Source organism: Leucopleurus acutus (genome assembly GCF_964270905.1).
Source record: "Leucopleurus acutus genome assembly, chromosome: 1".
Lineage (NCBI taxonomy): Eukaryota > Metazoa > Chordata > Mammalia > Artiodactyla > Delphinidae > Leucopleurus > Leucopleurus acutus.
In genome coordinates this window covers 197031036-197055599 of record NC_139142.1, presented here as the reverse complement: position 1 = coordinate 197055599, position 24564 = coordinate 197031036, and the positions used below count along the sequence as shown (strand labels likewise).

Sequence of the window (24564 nt, the reverse complement as noted above, 5' to 3'; positions counted from 1 at the left end):
GGTTATCTTAGGCCGGGCAAGTCGTCTGTGCACTCATTCGGCCCTTGATCGTACTGGACTTTTATCTGCCCGGTGTCCTGAGGTGTGACATGGTCCCAAGTCCCGGTATAAGAGCAACGACTTCTTTCTCTGTATATTGGTGAAGGTGCAAGATGCCAGCTTCAATGTGTAATCTGTTAAAAGGGCAGGTTTTCACTTATAGTTTCCTTTTCAAAATCAGTAGTGCTCATCCTAACAGGGTTTTTCTGCTTGTTACCAAATGCTGAGATGAGCTCGTGCAGCTGATAAAATAGGGGCTTCTGGGCAGAATAAGTGAGCCAGGCAGAAAAAGCAAGGCAAATCTGATCCGTATCAGTTGTATTCTAATTAGACATATTTTTGGCCCTTTTTCATATTTTAGAGTTCTTTTCCCTTTCAATAGACATTTGTTTAAATTTTGAACTCAGTGTTCTTTATATTTTGCAAATAAAAGCTGCTTTCATTCCTGCTTGGTAACCAAGCAAGAAAACGGCACCCTTGGTGATCGCTAAGAGACTCCATCAGATCTTACAGACGAGCATAAGGCGTGTCTTTTTCAGCCTGTCAGTTATTGTATGTAATACTCATTGCAGTTAAATGTAGCTTCCAAGTTAAAATCTTGTGGTGCCTTATACACACAACGAACCTTGCCAGCAGAATACATAACTAACACGCTTTCAAAAGATGAGGGCAGGGGCTTCCCTGGTGGTCCAGTGGTAGAGAATCCGCCTTACAATGCAGGGGACGCGGGTTCGATCCCTGGTTAGGGAACTAAGATCCCACATACCATGCGGCAACTAAGCCCACGTGCCACAACTACTAAGCTCAAGAGCCTCAACTAGAGAGCCTACGTGCCGCAAACTACAGTGCGCCTTGGAGCCTGCGCACCACAGCTAGAGAAGAGAAAACCTGTACGCCACAACTACAGAGAATCCTGCGCCGCAGCAAAAGATCCTGCATGCCTCAACAAAGATCTCGCGTGCTGCAACTAAGACCCAAGACAGCCAAAAATAAATAAAATAAATGAGTAATAAACAAATCTTTAAAAAAATAATAATTAAAAAAAAAAGATGAGGACGGTTTTTCAACAAAGTATTTCTCCTTGAAAAATCTTTCCATTGTGCAGGGTTTCACTCTAGAGAATAAGAATTCAGACAAAAACCTATCTGAGGAGGGCTTCTCTGGTGGCGCAGTGGTTGAGAGTCCGCCTGCCGATGCAGGGGACACGGGCTCGTGCCCCAGTCCGGGAAGATCCCACATGCCGTGGAGCGGCTGGGCCCGTGAGCCATGGCCGCTGAGCCTGTGCTCCGCAACGGGAGAGGCCACAAGAGAGGCCCGCGTACCGCAAAAAAAAAAAAAAAAAGAAAGAAAAGAAAAAAATAAAACCTATCTGAGGATGTGTGTTGAAGAAACTTGGATTTAGCATATCTCTGTTCCACGTCTGGATTTGTCTCTCATGTGGCTGCCTGTGGAGTTTATTCTAGATGCAGTCTTTGCAGGTGGGTTATCTAGTCCCCAGTAGTAGGTGCCCCTAGTGGGGAGTTGGGGGTCATTGGTGGTGAGGAAGCAGAGCTGATAACAGAACCGCTGATAACAGTGTGTAGGAAGGGTGGGGGAGGGGAGGGGGGAGGAGGGAGGAAAACACATTTGTGGGTGGGAGTATTTAGCATAAGAGCAAACAACTTCGTTCCTCAGTAGGGACCTAAGCACATCAGTATTTTAGGACCAGCATCAGTTGATCATAATCATGACCCTGTATTATCATGGAAAACATCAAAATTATATTCAACTTTATAAGGCAGGAGTAAATGATACTTTTTAGAATTACAGAAAATTGCCTTTTCAAACTTTGGCAAATAAGACCCAAGTTCTGTAGAAGAATAGCTTCCAAACCGTGTTCAGGAGATGTCTTGGGGGTTGTGCCGGGGGGGGGGGGGGGGCGGTTCTCGTCACTTGTTTGCAGAGAAGCTTGTCTTTTTTTTTTTAATTTTTAAAAAAATAAATTTATTTGTTTATTTTTGGCTGTATTGGGTCTTCATTGCCGCGTGCGGGCTTTCTCTAGTTGCAGCCAGCAGGGGACTCCTCGTTGCGGTGCGCGGGCTTCTCATTGCGGTGGCTTCTCTTGTTGCGGAGCATGGGCTCTAGAGCGCAGGCTCAGTAGTTGTGGCTCACGGGCTTAGTTGCTCCGTAGCATGTGGGATCTTCCTGGACCAGGGCTCGAACCCGTGTCCCCTGCATTGGCAGGCGGATTCCCAACCACTGCACCACCAGGGAAGTCCCGAGAAGCTTGTCTTTTATCCGTTTTATATATTAATTTCTTAATTTTCTTAATACAAAGGTTCCATTAAAGAGAAAGAGTTCAAATGCTTTGAAAGCTGATGATCTAGAAATTTCAGTACTGCGGAATTTCATCCCTCGGTGATGCTAGAGGGATCGCTCTCCCACCTTCGCACACATAAGAGTCCCAGTAATGGACGCAGCATGGGGCTCCATCAGCACAGAGACGCACACGGCCGCCAGCCCGCCTGCTCCTGGCACACCCGCTTTACAGCCAGCCACCCTCCCTGGGCAGTGGCCGCCGTTAATGAAGGTGGCAGCCTGGCTGGGCTGGCGTTGTGGAGCACAAGGAAGCATGGCACCCTCCTCCTACCTGCACACCTTCACCAGGTGACCCACCTTGAGACCTGCCTGGACGGCCCGCTTGCGAAGAGCCCAGGGGAGTCGGCAGGAAGCCCCGTTATGCTCTTATGACCTCAGCAGCTGCCCTAATGTCCGGACCACAGGGGAGACAAGCTTATTGACCCTGGCAGCCCTACCAGCAGCTGTGATGACCAAGGGGTGTTCAGAGGGTGGCCCCACCCGGGAGGGAGGGGAACAAGCCAGTGGCCTTGCACTTGGAATTTTCTAAGCAGGAGCAACCCGGGTCTTCTCGTGATCTGTCTGACCAGCGCCGAGGCTCCCACAGAGATGGAAGGGACCCGCTCCTGGTACCCTGTCCGCGGGTCTGGCGGTCATATAACCTGCTCAACAAAAGAGACTCTCCAGAGGTCTGTTTGTCCGGCTGTCCGGTCACCAGTGACCATTCCCGGCGCTGGCTCTCCAGCCATGAGCACAAGAATCTCTTACACGTGCAGAGGTTCCTCAGGTGGGAAAACAGCCTCACACCACAGCATCAGGATTTCAGTAATGAGAAGCATATGTTTCTAGTACACAATTCATTAATTCTTGTGTTCCCTGTAGCTAAATTCCTACACAGAAAGCTTGGAAATGGCTTTTGCCAATAACAATGTGATTGCTGAATCCCAAGACAGCGCTGCCCTTTATTCATTGTACACATGTATGTTTCACAGAAAACTTAGGCTGAAATAGATGCCTCTTTCCCAGCTGGCTTTGTTCCCTCTGGTCTGAAAGAGTAGAATCCCAAGCTTAACTGCATTTCCTGCCAGCCACACCCACCTTTGCACAGGAGGTCATCTGATATTATTTGAGGGGAAATGGGGAGTTTGCAGGTCTGGCTTTCACCCTCAAGTACTGTCACGTTCCCACGCCACGGATGTGTCTGGGTGTTGAGAAGACAAAGGGAACATAGGATGAGGGTTAGCAACTTCGGCGAGGTATGCTTTGGAAAACGGGTGATGTAGTGACACGTGCCCTGGGGTCGCCGAGACCTGGAAGGTCCCTGCGCGCAGGAGGGACTCAGGATGGACACAGGATGTGACTTGAATCTTGAAGGATGGGTAGATTGTTAGAAGAGAGGAAAAGCATGTGAGGTTGGAATAACAGTTGAGGGCAAAGTCACAGCCTCTGGTAAAAGTGTGTGTTGTGAGGACCAACCTGGGAAGAACTGGGGGTGGGGGCGGGTGGCCTTCCATTGCTAATGGCGCCGGAAGCCCTGCCCAGCCGTCCCCAGTCTCCGTCCCTCCCGTTCCCCGGGCCAGTAACTTACCATGCCTCTGTGCATACTGTTCCCTCTTTTTTCTCTCTGCTCCTGGCCACCCTCCACCCCGGTGACAGTCCTGCCTGTTCACCAGAGCCCAGCTCGTCCCAGCATTCTCTGCCCACCGCAAGAGGCACTCGTTCTTACTGAGCTCCCAAAGCAGCTTGTACTGCGCCTTTCCCTGGCTCTTCTGGCTCCCACAAGCATCACAGGCTGGACTTGCGGGCCTGTTAGCTGGGTGCGGGGTGTGTGTGTCCGTCCACCCTTTAGGCTTGTTCCCAGTGTAACTGGGAGGTGTTTTAAAAGCCCGTTTCCAGGGCTTCCCTGGTGGCGCAGTGGCTGAGAGTCCGCCTGCCGATGCAGGGGACCCGGGTTCGTGCCCTGGACCGGGAAGATCCCACATGCCGCGGAGCGGCTGGGCCCGTGAGCCATGGCCGCTGAGCCACGGCCGCTGAGCCTGCGCGTCCAGAGCCTGTGTTCCGCAACGGGAGAGGCCACAACAGTGAGAGGCCCGCGTACAGGTTAAAAAAAAAAGCCCGTTTCCAGTTGGCTGTGTCGTGGAAAGCCAAGGCGACTTAGCCATCCAGGTAGGTGGCTCGCCCTTGAGTGAGCGCTCAGGGCTCTGAGCTTCCAGCTGTTCTCCTCTGGTCGCCTTTAGCCTAACCTAATCCGCTCCACTTGAAGAGCAGTGACTCAAGAGGGAAACTGCAAACCAAAGAGTGCAGGCGGCTTCCTGGCTGATAGGAGATCCTGGCAGGGCCACTCCTGTGGGAGCGCGTGTGGGAGTGGGGTCGGGTGTGTAAGTCATGAGCTAAGCAGCATGGGGTCCCCGAGGGGAAAACCGGAAGTGGTGGCAAACCATCCGTTCTCTGCCTTCAGGCGAGCTTTCTGACCCGACGCAGAACCACGTTAGCCGCCTGTGTCACATGCTTCCTGTTCCCATGTTCTCAGCAGCCCTGTGGAGTGAGTGATGCTCGGAGTGGCTGGACCGCCTCTGGGTTGATGCTCTTCAGCACGTGAATCTGAAGTGAGCATCCTCATCCTCACTTTGGAAACCTTCCAGCGTATATTCTCGTCTCACTTGACTTGAAATCCTCCGGGGCCATGATTCAGCCTGTTGCAGGGGGCAGTCAGACTATGCAGGGCACCCGCTGACGCCTGGCCTCTTCCCATCTTCCTTCTTTGTTCACCTTCTGTTTTCGAGGAGAAGGAGGAGGGGGAGGAGGGGGAGGAGGGGGAGGGGAGGAGATGGAGGAGGAAGAGGGGGAGGAGATGGAGGGAAAGGGGAGGAGGGCTATGGGAGGCGTTGCTGGGGCACCTTTCCACCCCCTACATCTGAATGTTGCTATGGCAACTGATAGGCCCTAGGAAGTCTGCCAGGTGTTGCTTCTTTTCTCTGGAGGGAAAGAAAACTGCTCTTGCCCCGTCGGTGATGTGTACACCTAGGAAAGGCAGGGATTTGGAGACTGGAAGGTGGAATATTTGGTGCACAGCTGGCGCATTTAGTCCCGGAGGGGACAGGATTCCACATGCAGCCATTTCAGGGGGTGGGTGATCATAGGAGGAACCCCGTGTGAGAGACCCGTGTCTCCGGGCTGGTGGGGACCTAGCCAGCAATCTCCCTTGCTCCCCGGCTCTCAAAGCAAGGGTCTCTGCAGGTGAGACAGGTGACAGCCAGGCAGCGTTGGGCGACGGGCTCCTGGAAACCTTACAAAGTAAAAAAGTTCTCAAACGCTGGCAGGTTTCGTAGGAGATGCGGCAGGGCAGAGTGGAAGAAACAGCACCAGCCTTGAGGCCAGACACACAGAGAGACCTAGCCTGCCCCTGCTCTGCCCTCTACCCCTGGGAGGCCTCGGAAGAGTTCCGTGTCTCACCAGTGTCCAGTGTCTAAAAGGGGAAAATAAGTCCTCCTCTGTAGGGTCGCTGTGAGAACCATAGATAGCTTGTATAGGAAGCACATTGCTGCGACGGGCCAGCACACAGAGGTGCTCACTACTGTGAGATACTAGTGACAGTAGTGACTGAAGACAGCCCTAACTAGTATCTCACAGTAGTGACTGAAGACAGCCCTGACCTGGATGTACTCCATGTCTCCCAGCATCAGAACCAACTAGAAGCTTCTTAAAATACTCACCTAAGCCAGTCTTATGGGTTGGAATTTGCAAAGATAGGACCAAGGAATCGATATACTTTTTTTAAACTTCCCGAAGCATATATGGAATCTAAAAAAAAAAGGTTCTGAAGTACCTAGGGGCAGGACAGGAATAAAGACGCAGACGTAGAGAATGGACTTGAGGCCACGGGGAAGGGGAAGGGGAAGCTGGGACGAAGTGAGAGAGTGGCATGGACATATATACACTACCAAACGTAAAATAGCTAGTGGGAAGCAGCCGCATAGCACAGGGAGATCAGCTCGGTGCTTTGTGTCCACCTAGAGGGGTGGGATAAGGAGGGTGGGAGGGAGACGCAAGAGGGAGGGATATGGGGATATATGTATATGTACAGCTGATTCACTTTGTTATAAGGCACAAACTAACACACCATTGTAAAGCAATTATACTCCAATAAAGATGTTAAAAAAAAAAAAAAAAAAAACTTCCCCAAGCAACTCTGATGTCACAGGTCTGCGATTCCAGAGAGGAAATCCGTTTATTTGCTTGAGGATGAAGACTATAAACAGAGCTGGAGTTTCCCCTCTTCTTTCCCGTCCCACCAGCCCTTTTCATGCTACCTTTATTCTGCTTCTAAACCCCTAAGGCTTCCGGAGGAGATGGGACATGATGGTGGAGGAGTAAACTCCAAAAGCTTCTGCTAAAAGTATCTGCGTTTGGAAGCAGGGACGTGTGATAAAGTGGCTGAAAGTCATTTAATCAGGAAGAAAAACAAATTCGACTCTTTCCTGAAAGCGAAATGCAGTCCCTCCGTGAGAGCTGGACCCTTTTGGCTCTCTGATGGGTTCTAAACACGACACCGAAGGTGACTTGGACAATGAGCTTAAGCCTTAAATAGGAGTTTAGCGTGCATGTGGCTGAAGTTTTTTTCTGCCTCCCACAGGAACGTGGCTGAAGAGTGGTCTCGGCCTCGTGCACCAGGAAGGCAGCCAGCTGACGTGGACATACATCGCCCCTCAGTTGGGGTACTGGGTGGCAGCCATGTCTCCTCCCAACCCAGGTAACAGGACCCCCGAAATCTGCAGTGATGGGAACCGATTCCTTTGAGGGTTCAGGCTAAGTGTGCTTTTGAAAGCGATGTCAGCAGGGAGATCAGATCTTCCTTAAATAATGGTTGAAAGTGTGAAAAAGCAAATGATGAGTCAAAGGTTTTTCCTGGGGGTTGGGGGAGTTCTGGTTGGAACTCTCCCATCCAGGATAAGAATCATGCATAGAAAATAGCCTTGTCTCGAATCTCTGTTTTGCTCAGACAGCTGCCGAAGGGAATTCTTAATCTAAAGCCCACAGAGGCGGGTCAGACCTCCTCCCTAATTTCTGAAACAGCTGTGGCCTGGTGCAAGAGAACACGTAGTATAAGGCAATCACTAGGGGGACCAGCAGAAAGTCACCATTGGAGGCTTCTTGGGGCAAAAACCTTGATCGGGCATTTCTGAAAGGCTTAAAAGGAAGCCTGTTGTTTTATATCTAAAAGAATATTTATCTCCACTTAGGATACATGAATTAACTCATGTTTTTCACTGAAGTTTAATTTCACAAATATTTCGACTAAAAGTTTGGGTTTTTTTTAACCGAACCATGCTGATTTATCCCTAGGAGTATTCTAGAATTGCTTTTTTCAAAATAGTCACCTTAGGAGAAGTCTTTCCAGTGGATGGCTTCCAGTACTCAAAATGCCTTTAGAACCTTTTTCCCCTGGACTGTCATCATTAGAGAAACTCTTCATAGGTGGCCAGAGGGTCCCTTTGATTTTTCTTAGACACATCTAAAAGTCACCCACCTCCAAGGCTGGTGAATAAAGTAGGTAATTGAGCTAGGTCAAAATGTGCTGTGATTAAAAGTTGTCTCGTCAATCAACCATGAAGGCAGTTTCAAAATGGGAGTCCAAAATACTTTCCCAATGGAATCATCACTGGGATGAACACTTAGACTCCCAAAGTAACTAATTTGATGGAGGCCAACCCTAGATGGGTGTTGAAAAGTCAGTTACATTTACTTGATAGTCCAATCCTGGGAAAATGTACACTTCACATCTGGGTTATAAGACTATGCGTTTCCCTTTACCGTATGGTTCTTGTAGCCACGTAGGCATGAACCAGCTACAGAAATGCCTCAGTCTCCAAATCTGAAATATCTAGAATATGATTATGAGTAAGGTAAGAAAGAAAAAAAAAGTCCTTAAGTACCAAAGTAGAGACCACAAAGCCCGTGCATTAAAGTTAACTTTTATTTTAGATCTATTTCAAAGAACCATGGCGATCGGTGTTCCTATCATGCGACAGATTAATAGATACTTTTGTAAAGAGGGGAAGAAGAACTGCTAGATGTAGGTCGACCCAAGCTTCCCGAGAGCAGTGAAAGAAGAGACAAAAAGCCATAAAAAGCACACATAGTACAGCCCTGACGGCATTTAACGTAGAAATGTGTATATTGGTAACCACACAGCCGTCACTTATATTAAAACAAATTACAGTGATGCTGTGCTTTCGTGAGCCCAAAACCAACAAGAAAATAGAGTTTTCTCTTTCATTCTCTGGTTAAGAAGGAAATGAAGTATGACTGTGAAGTTTATCAAGATTTCCACTGGCAGAAGTTAAAATAATAGCATTTTAAGTACTTAAAAGGACCAAGCTTCAGTTATTTGGAAATGATTTTTATGTGTACCCCAGACTTCTTGGTGACCCCTGCCAAGGCATTACGTATGTCTGTGGGGTTGTCTCTGTGTCAAAAGAAAAGTTTCTCTGAACAATTCGGGCGGTGGATGGTTGTCAGTAATTCCCCCACCCCAAAAAAAGTTTCTCTGAACAATTAAGGCGGTAGATAGTTGTCAGTAATTTTTCCAACTTTTGTAAATATTCACCCTCACCCCGTTGAAATGATTTGTAATTGGGAGAGAATGATGTCATCTTTTGAACTTAAGTAATGTCACTATTTTCAAAAATCCACAAGTCTCCTTGGATTTATCTAGCTTTTAAGAGATTTCTGAAGAAGTCTGTCCCTTCGAATATAAAAAATCAATTTAAAAATGGGTGTTTATGGTGTTTAGTAATCATAACATTGCTCCTCTGACATAATGTACGATATAACCACATTCCTTCCTTCCCATCTTTTGGAGCACTGCCAAGATACCTGGACACCAATAGGTGCCCCAATATTGTAATTTGGGGAGGTTTTCGTTATTGCTGTCAATCCATTGTTAGCAACATTGAGATAGATTCTTACTACTATTGAACATAAGGAGTAAGTTAAACTGCCTGTTGGGATTCTAATGTAAATTAAATCCCAATTTAATTTAATGGATTCTAATGGATTTTAATGTAGATTAAAAAGAAAATATGTTTACCTCTGATCACCTTGTCTGTAAGTTCTGGAAAGGTCTGTTGCCACATCAGGTTAGCCATTTTGAACAGATACTAGAGAGAAAGATGTTATTTTTTAAAAACAGGAGACATTTTAGAAACCCTTGATACCCCTGTCATAAGCTGTGGATTCTTTTTTTTAAGTCATAGAAATTTATTTCATACATTTCAACTGATTCATTTAGGCCAAGGGTTTAGGCCAATGATTACACAGTAATCATTGCCCAGGGAAAGTGAGAATCAAATTTCATGACTTTTTTTTTTTTCTTCTGCAGTATCATAAAATCCCCAGGTCTTCAGGCCATGTCTCTGAATGGATGAGTCCCCCTCATTATATGATCGTGCATCTAGTTTTCTTTTATTAAAAGATCACATATTTAGAATGATGAAAATCGTACCCATTGCTAAGGAAGGACCCTGGACACTGCACACAGAATTTGAGTATTCAGAGTGCTCTAGTGATGGTTGGGGTTAATACCTTTTCACTGAGGGAAGTGACGGTGATGCTGCAGGCACACCATCTAAAGGGTGTCTGCATCCGGCCGCCGCTCCACACCCCAGCCAGTAAGAGCAAGGAAGACATCACGCTCTCAGTTCATCTCCCCTCTTTTTATTGAAAGGTTTTCACAAATCTCAAATGCCCTTTTCTGACTTTTTAGGTCCCGTTGTCACACAGGACATCGCCACGTATCACACGGTGTTTCTTTTGGCCATCTTGGGAGGAATGGCTTTCATTCTTTTGGTTTTGCTGTGTCTCCTTTTATATTATTGCAGGTAAAGTTTTACCATTGAGGCACTGTCTTTTTTAATTTGGAATTTCTTGCGCAAGCATTGATATCGAGGTCCTTTTCTGAGTCGAGGTCCTTTTTTTCTCATGAAAAAGTACCTAAGAACTGAACATCTGTCACGTAAGTTGCAAACAGTGGGAGGCACACTGTAAAATGTTTCTTAGAAGGGCGGTCTCAAAAAAATAAGTTGTCATGATTCGTTCAGAATAGTCCTACATGGTAATGAAGAGATGATATTCTCAAGGACACAGCAGAACTATTCTTACTTTGATGCCTCATCTGATCGACTTGCAAGAATGTTTATCGTCGACTCTGCTTTTGAATGGATAACTTGGATGTACTTGGGGTAGAATCTGCACATTGCGACCCTCAGAATCAAACTGGGGCTGAGGGTGCGGGGTGAGAAGGCTTCTGGCTGCCAGTTCATTGTGTTGTCTTGTTTCTTCCTGTGGGAATTGAGAATTAGGTTTCGACTTGAACCTTCACTGTTCTGAGAATCTTTAATCTTGGGGTTTGTATCTTTGATCGCAGGCGGAAGTGCTTGAAACCCCGCCAGCACCATAGAAAACTGCAACTTCCTGCCACCCTGGAGAGTTCCAAAAGGGATCAGTCAACTTCCATGTCACACATCAACCTGCTGTTTTCTCGGCGGGAATCAGAATTCCCTGGCCCGCTCTCCGTCACCAGCCAGGGCCGCCCCCCCGACGCCCCGGGCTCAAAGGAGCTGATGAGCGGAGTCCATTTAGAGATGATGTCTTCCAGCGGGGAGGTGGACATGCACACGCCCATGCTGAAGCTCTCCTACAGCACCTCGCAGGAGTTCAGCTCTCGGGAGGAACTCCTGTCTCACAAGGAGGAGGAGAAAAGCCAAATCTCCTTTGACAACCTGACACCGAGTGGGACGTTGGGAAAAGACTACTGTAAGTCGGTGGAGATGTTCCCCTTAAAGGCCAGGAAGTCTGTGGAAAGGGAAGGCTATGAGTCCCCCGGCAACAGTGACTACAGGAGGAATTACAATGCCATGCTCTCGCAGCCTTTATTTGAAAAGCAAGACAGAGACGGGCAGGCCTCCGTGACCCACATTTCCACAGGAAGTAAGCTCACCATTCAGGAACACATGTACCCCGCGCCTTCATCTCCGGAGAAAGACCAGCTGATGGAACGCAGACCTACTGAATGTATGATGTCGCGATCAGTAGACCACCTGGAGAGACCTACCTCTTTCCCGCGGCCCGGCCAGCTGATCTGCTGTAGTTCCGTGGACCAGGTCAATGACAGCGTTTACAGGAAAGTATTACCCGCCTTGGTCATCCCGGCTCATTACATGAAACTCCCAGGGGACCATTCGTATGTGGGCCAGCCCCTGGTCGTCCCAGCCGACCAGCAGCTCGAGATCGAAAGACTGCAGGCCGAGCTCGCCAGCCCTCACGCGGGGATCTTCCCACACGCCTCCTCACAGATCCAGGCCCAGCCCTTATCTTGCCAGGCTATCTCGCAGCAGCACCTACAGGACGCGGGCACCCGGGAGTGGACCCCACAGAATGCATCCATGTCCGAGTCCCTCTCCATCCCGGCATCCCTGAACGACGCAGCCTTGGCTCAGATGAACAGCGAGGTCCAGCTACTGACCGAAAAGGCGCTGTTGGAACTTGGGGGTGGGAAGCCCCTTCCCCACCCTCGGGCCTGGTTCGTGTCCCTGGACGGCCGGTCCAATGCACACGTCAGACATTCCTACATTGATCTCCAAAGAGCTGGGAGGAACGGAAGCAATGATGCCAGTTTGGATTCTGGCGTGGATATGAATGAACCCAAATCTGCCCGAAAGGGAAGAGGAGACCCCTTGTCTCTGCCGCAGAACCGCCCACCGGTCCAGGAGCATGCGCAGAAAGAGCCGCGGGCCGCGGACAGCTCGGCCTACACGCAGCTCGTGTACCTGGACGACATGGACCAGAGCGGCAGCGAGGGCGGCACCGCGGTCGGGACGCCCGAGGACAGTGCCCTGCGGTGCCTGCTGGACGGCTCCAGCCGGAGAAGCGGCGGCCAGCTGCCCAGCCTGCAGGAGGAGACGACGAAACGAACCTCGGACGTCCCCCCGGCGCCATCGGCCAGTCCCGACAAGAGGCGATCCGCTCAGGAGGACGAGGACGACGAAGACGACGACGACGACCAGGGCGAAGGCAAGAAGAGCCCGTGGCAGAAACGGGAGGAGCGACCCCTGATGGCGTTCAACATCAAATGAGCGGCCCCGAGCCGCCCAACAGGGGGACTAGAATCCAGTTGCCAAAAATTCTTTCTTACGGAAGCGCTGACCTGTTTGCGGAGGAAGTGGAACCACGTCCACGGTGGGAAGTGGACTTTTTTCTGCAATTACCGTTTGCTGTCAAAGTGTTTGGAAGTAAAGTTCTTACTCAGAAGAAAGAATGCGTCGCCTCCAGGGAGATGGCCGAACGGAGTGTCAGAATGTCCGCGTCGTTCCCCGTACTTGATGTGTCCACCCCCGAGGACACCAAAAAACCACGCGTGATGTCGCTGAGTTCTGATGATAACCTCAGTGCTCCGGCAGATTCTGGGAACAGATGAGACTCTTTTTGCGTTGCTTGACTCAATTCTATCACAATAATGCTCCTGTGAAGTTAGTATTGAGAAATTAGCTTGGCACTTAGTGTCTGGAGGTGCGCATTATCTCAAAGGAAAACTATGCATCGCTGCTTCGTGGTCTTGCTTTGCTTAGGTTGTTGCTTTGGCTAGGTTTCGTTTCCGATTTGCTTTTGTTAAACACACACACACACACACGCACACACACACGCACAATTTGGTTGTAAGGAATCTATTCCTTCGTTTTCGCCTGTGGTTTATTTCGGTATCTCCTTTCAGGAACTTCTGAGTGTCACCTCTGAACATCCAAGCCTCTTAATGAAATCGTACTGAAGTTTTTATCAGCTGCCAGTCCTTCACGTCTGGTCCCATTAACTCCAAGTGCCTTTTTTACAGTGACAACAGACAGTCCCTTACTTGGCTTTTTTTTTCGTTTGTTCTTCTTAACTTCTTTCATTGAACTGCCTGGATTTTATAAAGTTATGAAACGATCCCCCTTTTCTTTCAACTGCATGCCGCCAAGTGCCCATTCGTGCTCCGAATTCTCATTTCAGCTCAGTGTATTCTGTCGTTCTCACGTGTGACGTGGATTCTGTTTAGCTAAGCTAGCCTAGAGGACACTTTAGCGATCCCCTTCCCTCCGCCATCCTTTTGGCCACTAGGCACCATTATGGTTTTATTGGCTGTTTGTATATATGGTTACGTATTAACTCTGGAATCCTATGGGCTGAGCTTGCTTACCAAACACAGAGTATGGGCTGAGCAAGAAGACTGAATGTGACTATTAAACAAATCTTATGTACTATCCAAAAGTGCCAGAATGATTCTTCTGTGCATTCTCCTTAAAGAGCTGCTTGGTTATCCAAAAATGAAAACTCAGAATAAACTCTTAAACAAAAACCCGTCTTGTGGTCCTTTTCATTCATTCTGAACCATAATTGGGTTTAGAGTTGCCATTAAGAATGCTCTCTTCATCCCTTGGCAGTCTGGAAGGCCAGTTGTTGGATTTATATTCAAAGGCTAACACATGGTGGGGGCAGGGATACATTGGGAGATTGGGATTGACATATACACACTGCTATAGATAAAATAGGTAACTAATACTGCCCTGCTCTATAGCACAGGGAACTCTTCTCAATACTCTGTAATGGCCTGTATGGGAAAAGAATCTAAAAAAGAGTGGATATATGTGTACGTATAACCGACTCACTTTGCTGTACAGGAGAACTAACACAACGTTGTAAATCAACTATACTCCAATAAAAAACAAACAAACAAAAAAGACTAACACATAGATGCCTCGGAATTGACATGATGGTTAAATCCTAAAAATCCACCTTGCTGTTTAATTTCATTCAAGAATACAAGGTAACATTTTATTGTGTTTCCGCACTTTACAAAAAACTAATGTTTTCTTTTACGTTCAGTGCCGATCCAGCTTCAAAAAGATGTCATTCAGATGACCAGAACCATCCCAGATGTGTGAAACTATTAATCAAAATCATTACTGGAGCCATCAGCATATAGCACAGATTGGTGGAAATAAATTAAGCTAGCTAGCTTCGTTATAAAATCTTATTCATGAATTTCACACAGGCAGAAAAATGAGTCAGTCTGATTTTTACGATTTTAATTTTCAAATGCCGATGTCTAGTGTTTTGCTTTTAAAATGGTTGAGAGAGTTCCTGACAGTGTGGAAGCATATGAATGGAGGGGAGTCTGGGGTTTAGCAAGTGAGTGACTGGGAGTGAACATTCTCACCAATAGGTGGCAGGTGAACCCTGGCGGATGCCACTAAAATTCCAGGTAAGAACCATTTGTCACTCTCCAAAGGAGAAGTAGGCGGCCTCTCCCAGCATACCCAGGTCAGACCTGGGTGATGGGGGAATGCCAGAAGGTCCCCTTTGACTTTGCCGCGCTGCTAATGCCATAATCTCCTTAAAGCATTCGTTTCCAGAAGAGCCTCGTTTCCAATGCATGTTACGTGTGACTTGTAGGTGACCTGTTACCTGTCAGTACTGATGATGGGAGATTGAGCAGGAAGACGGGGGTGGGGGGGGGGGGTGCTTTTCTGATTCCTTCTCATTAGGTGGGACATACCTGGGTCGACCAGGATTGTGGAAGGTGTAGAGCAGCCAGCAGTGGTCACGAGACGCTATGTCCCTAGAAAGACAAGACAGTGGGTTTGCCAAAGGGAAATTGGTTCTGCCGAAGATGAAGCTCACTCGTTTTACGCTTGTCCAAAAGGAGGTTCAGAGGCTAATGTTTTTGCTCGGGGAGCCAAGATTGGTCACCAGACTAGAGCTGTCTGGAAAGGGCACCCTAACTGTGTGGACTTTAAACGTTGTATTTATCTTTTCATCGCAGTGTTCCGTGTTCCGAATCAATTATATTGTGTGAAGAACTAAAGCCTTCAAAAGCACCTTGCTTATGCCACCTAGTGGTGAGTTTTCACCTGCCTCTTAAGGAGACTTTAGTCAAACAGCTCTCTGCGGCCAGGTCTGGGAAGACAGGTGAGTGTGTACAGGGATGCCTCAGATGCTGCTTCTGAACCCCTGGTGAGATGAGTGAGGAGATGGGGCTGACGTTTGTTGAGTCTCTACCTGGAAACAATAATGCATTCAATTCTCAAAATCTTGTGAGGTTTATTTTATTTTTTTTACACCCAACTACATGGAGGCTGGGGGTTAAGTAATCGAGGTCACTCAGGTAGAATCAGTGGTGTGTCACTTACAGCCAGCTCTCTGGAAATGAATGCATTTAAGTTAAAACTGTATTACAAATATAATAAAATGCATAATTGTCAATTCCATTTGATAATTCGTTCTCACAGAATGCTTTCGTTGATGTCAGTCAGAGCCAACCTGTTGCAATTGACAGAAGGATGTAGTTGTGACATAAACACTTGTTGATTTTTTTTTAACATTAATGATTAATTAATGTAACTGAAACAACGAAGATACATGTCAGAACTTCACTCACTGATCAATCATGGAGTGACTTCTTTGCTGGATCATAATAGTTTTTGAACCCTGTAAGAATAATTCCTCGATTTTTTGTGTGTGTTACTGGCAGTGTAATGGCTCCAGACATGATACAGTTCTAAGTTTATCTGCACTATTAACTTTTCTCCATCGCTTTCTTAAATCTGTACAATCAACAAATCAAGCTCTGATTTGTAGCATTTGTCCATATCCACGGTGTAAATATTCCCATGTGGCCAGTTTCAAGCCACTAAAGTGACATCACCACACACAAAAGTTAGGAGAGATGCACAGTAGCACATAGTTATATTTGCAGCAAACAGATACACTAGAGATAAATAACCTCAGGGCATAGTCAAATATAAGTTAATCCTCATCATTTGAGGATTCCATATTGACGAATCTGCCTGTTTGCTAAAATTTATTTGTAACCCCCAAATCACCCCTCACTGGGCTTTCGAGATCATTCACAGACAAGCACGGAGCAATGAAAAATCTGAGTTGCCCCACACGCATGTTCCCAGCCCAGGCTGAACTGGGCGACGCTTTGCCTTCTTGTTTCAGCTCTCGGACTGTAAATAAGTGTCCCTAGTTTACAGTCCGCTTATTGCCACATTTTCTGCAGTTCTATCTTTTTGTTGGTGATTTTGCTGCTGAAGACGGCCCCCAAGCGTAGTGTCGAAGCGCTGTTTAGCTTTCCTAAGTGCAAGAAGGCTGTGATGTGCCTGGTGTAGAGAGGACGGGTGTTAGCTAAGCTTTGTTCGGGGCGTGAGTCAGAACACTCCACGGGCCACTAGCAAGAAGGTAGGAGCCTGGGAACAAGGTCTGCTTGACTCCAGAGCCTGGTCTCTTGCTTTATGAAGCTTCACATTGAAACCCCTAGTTAGAACGGAAAATGCGAGGTGCAGTTGTTTTCCAAGCTGTAGTGTCACTCCGAGTTAAAGCTGGGCAGTGTTCACTGGGAAAAGAACCACGTATCTTCTTGTGGTTTGGGTCTGGCCGCGGGACTTGGAGGAATTTGTGAAAGAAATGAATTTATGTGCCCTAAACCATGCTGGGAGATATGCAACATCATTTAAATGACAGAGACCCTGTGCTTTCGGGAACTTTATTTAGTATAAACTAACACAGATAATGCTAAAACAGTGGGGCAAAGTGCCCAAGAAAATGAGACTGGAACCAAAAAGGAAATAGACCATAAAACCTAAAAATAATCCAGCCACAAGTATGATAAACTCTATGATTTCTTGTGTTCATCCTCTTAAACTTTTACTTTTTCAGACCCTCTGTATTTGGAGGACAAGGGGATAAAAATGAGTTAAACGTAGAAATGTGTGGTGATTTTTCAACTATTTCATAGTTCCACAGTTGTTGGGTTTTTTTTGTCTTTAGAGTTTTTTTTAATTGAGGTATAATTGACATACAACATTATATTATTTTCAGTTGTACAACATAATGATTCCATATTCATATATATTGTGAAATGATCACAAATTAAGTGTAGTTAACATCTGTCACCGTACGTAGTTACAGAATTTTTTTCTTGTGAAAAGAACTTTTGGGACTTCCCTGGTGGCACAGTGGTTAAGAATCTGCCTGCCAGCGCAGGGGACACAGGTTCAATCCCTGGTCTGGGAAGATTCCCACATGCCGCGGAGCAACTAAGCCCGCGAGCCACAACTACTGAGCCTGCGCTCTAGAGCCCGCGAGCCACAACTACTGAAGCCTGTGCCCTGAGAGCCCGTGCTCCGCAACAAGAGAAGCCACCGCAGTGAAAAGCCCGGGCACCACAAGGAAGAATAGTCCCCGCTCGCGGCAACTAGAGAAAGCCCGCGCACAGCAACAGACCCAACGCAGCCAAAAATAAATAAATTTATATTTTAAAAAAAGAACCTGACTTATTTATCTTATAAGTAGAAGTTTGCAGTTTCTTTAGGTGAAATGGAAATTTCAATCCCTGCAAACTGTATTTTCAAAGCTGTGGCTATAAATACACACCAATATCCCTGATAAATGTTTTTATCATTCTTTACAGAGATTGTGACTTGTTTAATGCTGGTATTCTGGTACCCGAAAAGTGACTAATAATTCCTGTAAGGCTGTTTCACCTCAGCAGGATCAACAGGCATTAGAGTCCCTGAGAATGTGGAACATGAAAGAGCCTCGATAATCCCACACCAGAGGAAATAGAGCCAAGAGTGTTGGGATGACTTCCCCCACGCAGGCAGCGAGAGACCACATGGGGTGTCTTGGTCTGTTCTGGCTGCTACAAAATACCGTAGACTGGGTGGCTTATAAACAGCAAACATTTATTTCTCACAGTTCTAGAGGCCACAAGTCCAAGATCAGGGCACCAGCGTGGTTGGGTGAGGACCCTTTTCCTTATTCACCTTGTTGCCACCTCACGATGTGGAAGAGGGTAAGCAGCTCTGTGGGGCCTCCTTTACGAGGGCACTAATCCCGTTCATGAGGGCTCCACCCTCATGACCTAATCACCCCCAAAGGTCCCACCTCCTAATACCATCATCACCCTGGGCTTTAGGATTCCAACATATGAATCTGGGGAGGACACAAACATTCGGGCCATAGCATGAGACAGGGCCCCAACACCTGGCTCTGTGTGTGTCCACCTCCTCAGATGGCTTCCCCATCCACTGCTCTTCCTGGCAGCTCTTCTGTACCTTCTGCCATCTGTTCACATTCCATGTACAATAGATACTCAGTATCCAGAATGTAAGGCATTGTAAGCCACGCCAATTATTAAAATTTCAGGGCTGTGAAAAGAACCCTGGATTTGGATGCAGAACACCTGGGCATCAGATCTGACTCTATGAATGAGACAGGTGATTAACTTCAAGGACTGCAGAAGAGGGATGGTGGTACCTTGGCTGCCAACCTCTCGGGAGGAGGACGGGTGGGAGTTGAGTTCAAATGAGACAATGAATAATTAAAGTTCGTTGTAAAATGTAAGTTACAGTACAAATATAAATTGTGACTCTTCCTAATTATTCTTTGAATCTTGTAGTTCCCTGATCCTGCTGCTACCATGTAACAATGATCTTTTTTTGTTACACCAGCAGCTTCTCTGCTGGTTTTTAGGAAAATGGTAGACAGAACAACAGGATCTTCTTCTTTCCCGTGCTTACTGCTTCCCACAACCTTCAGTGGAGTGATCCCTATCTCTGCACAAGTAAGATGATTTGCCAGGTATTTGACATAAACCGGGGAGCTCAATGAAGATGCAGCCTCCTTACACGTGGTCTCGAAACATGTATGAAGACATGCTTACAAGGCAATAACATTGGGGTAGGTGCCCAATAACCATAAATTACTTGCTCCTGGCCACAAAGATAAATACCTTTGCAAAACACAGCAGCAGCCTCTTCATCCCTTAATTTAGTTGCTCCTGTGCTTGTTACCTGAGAACGGTGGTGCTCAAACCCAGAAGCACGGTAGCATCACCTGGGAGCTGGAAAACGTACTCAAGTATTTTGGCCTCACCACAGACCAATCAGAATCAGAATCTCTGCAGGGGAAACCCGGCACTGATATGAAAAGGGAAAAACAAAAACAACAATTCCGCAACTGATTCTGATACAGTCAGGCTTGTAAACCACTGCCTTAGAAGTTCTGAAGATACATCACAGTCTCGTAGCGCCTTCTGTTGGGCAGCTCTGAGAGTGATGGATTTCCCCTTTGTTTCTAGGGTAGGTCAGCAGCCCTGTCCTAGATTTGCAGTTGGGAAGGGCAAACGCAGTCAGTAACAGTGCCCCCAGCTGAGCGGCACATGCCTAAGAGATGTGACCAGGGCTCTTCTCTGCTTTGTTCACGCTGTCAAAAATCTGGATGTTGACAGCCCCTGGGCTCTGTCATCTATCCTGCTCAGGGGTACTACACATACCCATTGTTATCACAACCATGGCTATTTCAGAGCACTGCCTGTGAAGGATTCCCATGGCTATATCGGCAGCCAAATCTGCTATTGAAACTCAGATTCAGTTTCCACCTGCTGACCGTGCATCTCCATCCAGATGACCCTCAAACACCTAAACCAACTTGTCCCAAGATGGATTCATCATGTGTCATCCCATGAACCTCCCTGCCTGCCCCCCACCAGAAAAAAAAAAAAAAAAGCCCAATACTCCTACTTTCCTCCCACATCTGTCACCCCAGTGAAGAGCCTCACCATACACAATTTCCCCAGCCGGAAACCTCAGGGTCACCCTCCAAACCTCTGTCAACCTTACCACCTGGGTTCAGGCATCACGTCCTATCAATTTCACCTGCTGTCAAGAAACAGTATGAAAATTTCATGCTTCTGGCTGGCCAGGGCTTACTGAGCAAGATTTACTGGCATCCTAGGTCTAAGGATGCATGAATATAACCATTCCTTGGAAGACAAAGAGAGTGAATTACTCCAGAGAGATTTACAGATTTATCTCCCCTGGAGCCATTCATTCACTGATCTTCATTTATATTCATTATAACAGAGAAGGACCTTTCCTTCTCTTCCCAGAGAGGATTGTTTTAAAAGCTCCAGAATTGGGCTTCCCTGGTGGCACAGTGGTTAGGAATCCGCCTGCCAATGCAAGGGACACAGGTTTGAGCCCTGGTCCGGGAAGATCCCACGTGCCGCGGGGCAACTAAGCCCGTGCGCCACAACTACTGAGCCCATATGCCACAACTACTGAAGCCCGTGTGCCTAGGGCCCATGCTCTGCAACAGGAGAAGCCACCGCAATGAGAAGCCCACACACCACAACGAGGAGTAGCCTCCGCTCGCTGCAACTAGAGAAAGCCCGTGCGCAGCAACGAAGACCCAGTGCAGCCAAAAATAAAATAAAAGCTCCAAAATTAATAATTCAGGGGTTCCTCTCCTGTAGTACAGACCCTCCTTTATATATAGGATGTGATATAGACCCCCCCTTTATATATGTGATGTGATATCTGCCCTCACCGCATCCCCCAAGGGGTAAAATGAAGCATAATGTAAAGGTATTTTTAAAGTAAATAATAGATCAGCCTCTGATCCAAAACCTTGTTTTTGCTGTCAGGATAAAATACATAAAGACTTATCATATGCTAAGTATCTCCCAGACAGTCCCTCCTGTCCCCCCATCACCATTTCTAAGCGGCGGGGCTGTCACAGCCCCCCTGCCTCCCACCCCACCCCTCACCATCTACGCCCACACTGCCACAAGTGTGATGTACAATCCAGTCATGTCACTTATATGTAATAGTGTTGCAGATGACAGAAGCCAAACTCAAACTAGCATCAATTAAATGAGGGACTCCGTCATCATTAAAGGGGGATTTGGGAGGTGGGTGAAATAAGGTTGTGATAGTGTGATGTATAAAAAGGAATCTATATTTGGTCTTCATCCCTGTTCCTGGCACAGAGCTCTTAAAACCCTTGGAATTTCTTAAATGATGAGCGTGATAAAGGTGTCTTGTTATTCATAACAAACCCCTTTCAATCACACCTGAGGTTATGTTAATGAAGTGACTTTGGGGCCACCGCTAAGGATGGGGGTTGGTCACCAGGGGAGCCAACCCTGTGATTAGAGGGTTGGAACTTCCAGTCCCACCCCTAACCTTGGGAGAGGGGAGCAGGGCTGGAGGTTGAACTGATTGCCAACAGCCAATGGTGTAATCAACCGTGCCTACGCCATGACGGCTCCATAGCAACCCACAAGGATGAGGGTCAGAGAGCTTCTAGGTTGGTGAATGCGTGGAGATTCGGGGAGAGTGCTGCACCCAGAGGGCATGGAAACTCCTCCCCCCCTTCCCCGTAGCTTGTCCTGTGCACCTCTTCCATCTGGCTGTCCCTGAGTTATATCCTTTTATAACAAACCAGTAATCTAGGAAGTAAAATATTTCTGTGAGTTCCGTGAGCCACTCTAGCAAATGAATGGAACCCAAGGCGGGGGTGGTGGGACCCCCTGATGTATCGCCATGTGGTCAGAAGTACAGGTGACAATCTGGACTGAGACTGACATCTGAGGCGGGGGCAGTCTTGTGGGACCGAGCCCTTAACTCGGGAGATCTGATGCTATCTCCAGGTGGGTAGTGTTGGAATGGAGTTGAACTGTTGGACACCCAGCTGGGGTTGGAGAATTGCTCGGTGGTGTTGACACCCACATATCAGAGTTGGTATCCAAACTGTGCAATGGAACCAAACCACAAAAGGCAGAGTATAATAATGATACCCCAAAACTGGGTTCACCTCTTGGTGAGTGTCAAGCCAAAAGATACAACCAAGCCAAAGAGCAGGAAAAGAAAGGATTTATTATTTGCAAAAGTAAGGGGAACACCAGGGATATTTCCTAAAGCAGTGTCTCCCCGAGCGGCAAAATTGGGGAAGTTTTCAGGGTACATGCATATGCATGAAGGGGCTTGGGCAGAGGAGAATTCAGCATAGAACTGGGGCAAATGTTTGTTGACAGCGTCCAGGCTGTAGTGGATTGAAGTCAGAGGGTCGGCAAAGGTCAGCATCGTCAGTACTTAGGCTCTAGTTAGTCTGGTGGTTGAGTGCTCAAGGGGGGTTGATCCTGCAGAACAGCTCAAGAATGTGCTTCAGGCTAATCTTTACCTTTGAAACAGAACTGGGAGTCTTTACAACTGATGTATTGTCCCCAGTATGGTTATATCTCCCTGGGCTGGTAATAGCTATTTGTTCTTACATTCTTTCGTTCCTTTAAAATCATTAACTACTGAGACCTGTTCTGCAAAGGCAAGCGCTGTGGCCAGGTTTAGATCACAGAATGGGTTAGGCCTAAAATGGCTTCTCTTATGTCAAAACGTCATGTCCGTTTCCCTTTCTCCTGGGACCCACTACCCTATCTGCCTGCAGTCATAGCCCTGTGAAGGGGTTCTTGTTTATAGACTGCTTTCATCATGCATGACCTTGTTTGATCATGACATCCCTGTCATCTAGCTAAAGCAGGTGATGTGAATCTACTTTGGCATCCAAAGATACAGAAAAGAACTGTTTTGCCCAAACAGTGGTAAAGACCCAGGATTTGAGCAGAAACCCAGACACTTCTCCCGGAAGTACAGTACATATTCTCCCAGAAGCACCTGGCTGCCTCACAGAGACGAATTCCAGGGACGGTCACAGAACTAACACTGAGTGCCTGCTGTGTTCAGGTAAGGTTCTAAGCACTTCCTGTGGATCAGCTCATTGAATCCTCACCAGAATCTGTGAGGTCAGTACTCTGTCATTTCACAGATGAGGAAACTAGAGAAGCAGAGAAACTTACCTTATGGACCTGTCGACTGAAAAAAATCCACAACTTAAAAGCTGAGAATTATGTTTTATTTGGCAGACTTGCTGAGGACTTAAGCCCAGGAGGCAGCAACTCAGATGGCTCTGAGAGACCCCTCCAAAGAAGTAAGGGGAGAGCCAGGATATATAGGAGTTTTTGCAAAACAAACAAACAAAAACCAGGTAGACAGACCATCAGAAGATGACTGTTCATTAAAGAAAAACATACATCTCAAGTTAGTGAATTTAGCACTTTTCTATGTGTGGGAAGATGCAAGAATATGGGTTCATTGAAATCATTCCTTTGATAGGCACCTTAACTATCTAGGGCCAATATCCTGCTTTTCTCCTCAGGGTGAATCCCCTCAGGGTGCATATTCAGGGGAGGCTGCAGTGGCTATGGCTTGATCCTTTGTTTACGGATATGGCAGGCGACGTATGCTCTCTACCTTTCTGCAATGCTTATGAAATAGTGTTAACTGTCTTATGGGAAGCTAAAAGTGTTGTTTTCCAGAATGCCAACAATTTGATAAAGAGTATAACAATTATAAACTCCTTCGAGAAACATGGCAGTGGTCACTGAGGTCCTAAGGGATCCTGTGATCCTTAGGAAGATAACTTGATACTTATTCCTCAAGGGGGGAAATTGTGGAGTCCTGTGATATCAGTCACCCCTTAAAGGCCAGACAAGGTAGGAAAGTAGGTTAAAGTGAGATCAACTGCACAGCAGCCAAAAGATTCATGTTTGATATAAGGAGACACACAAAAGGGGAATCATGGTGATGAATATATCAGTAGAACTACTTGGAAATAGAGAATAGCTCAAATTGCATTGGAGATCAATTACATTTTTCCTTCAAAGAGGCCAGGAAAGACAGATTTTCATTCTCTTGAGTGAGAGAAGAAGAATGTCAACTATTTCTCAGGGAGGTTTGCCTTTTTCTAGATTGGGAGGTAAAAGAAAACTGGAAAGAGGCATCTTCAGAGAAGGAGCTTCATGGAGGAGAGGTGATTCTTGGCCAGAGAGCACTTGGTGAGTCTCATGTGAAAGGGAGTTGTTTTTTTAAGTGGTTATTATCTTGTAATACTAAAGTTAGCTTGTCTCCAGTGGGTATTGGAATGACACAGAGTATCAACAAATAAATAACCAAATAGTCATTGTGAACTGCAAATGAAACTTATTCATGTGAGCATCAGTTGTCGTTTCATATGAACTAGAACTACAGTTGGTCCTTCTGTTAAGAATATGACACACTGTGTGAGCTTAACTTTTTCACTGGGCAAATAGGATAAAATGTAGACTTTCAGAAAAATCTTATGGTTGGAAAGCTGGTATACTTCCAGAGGTACATGTACTGAATTAATTATATAGGCTAGTCAACTAAAATTTTAGCACACTGAAGGTGAAAATCAAGAGAGACAGAGGAAATATAATTTCCTTTAAGAACA

The 24564-nt window shown here is 46.7% G+C and overlaps 1 protein-coding gene across 1 annotated transcript in view; it reads left to right on the top strand.

The window, feature by feature from the left end:
- Positions 1 to 13739, top strand: part of FAM171A1 (family with sequence similarity 171 member A1) — a 124770-nt gene extending 111031 nt beyond the window's left edge. Inside the window, exons 6-8 of the mRNA XM_082841715.1 lie at positions 7010 to 7126; positions 10142 to 10256; positions 10802 to 13739. Coding sequence (XP_082697841.1) covers positions 7010 to 7126; positions 10142 to 10256; positions 10802 to 12509 — 1940 coding nt within the window. The 3' untranslated portion in view covers positions 12510 to 13739. The remainder of the gene's footprint in view (positions 1 to 7009; positions 7127 to 10141; positions 10257 to 10801) is intronic.
- The last annotated feature ends 10825 nt before the right edge of the window (positions 13740 to 24564 follow it).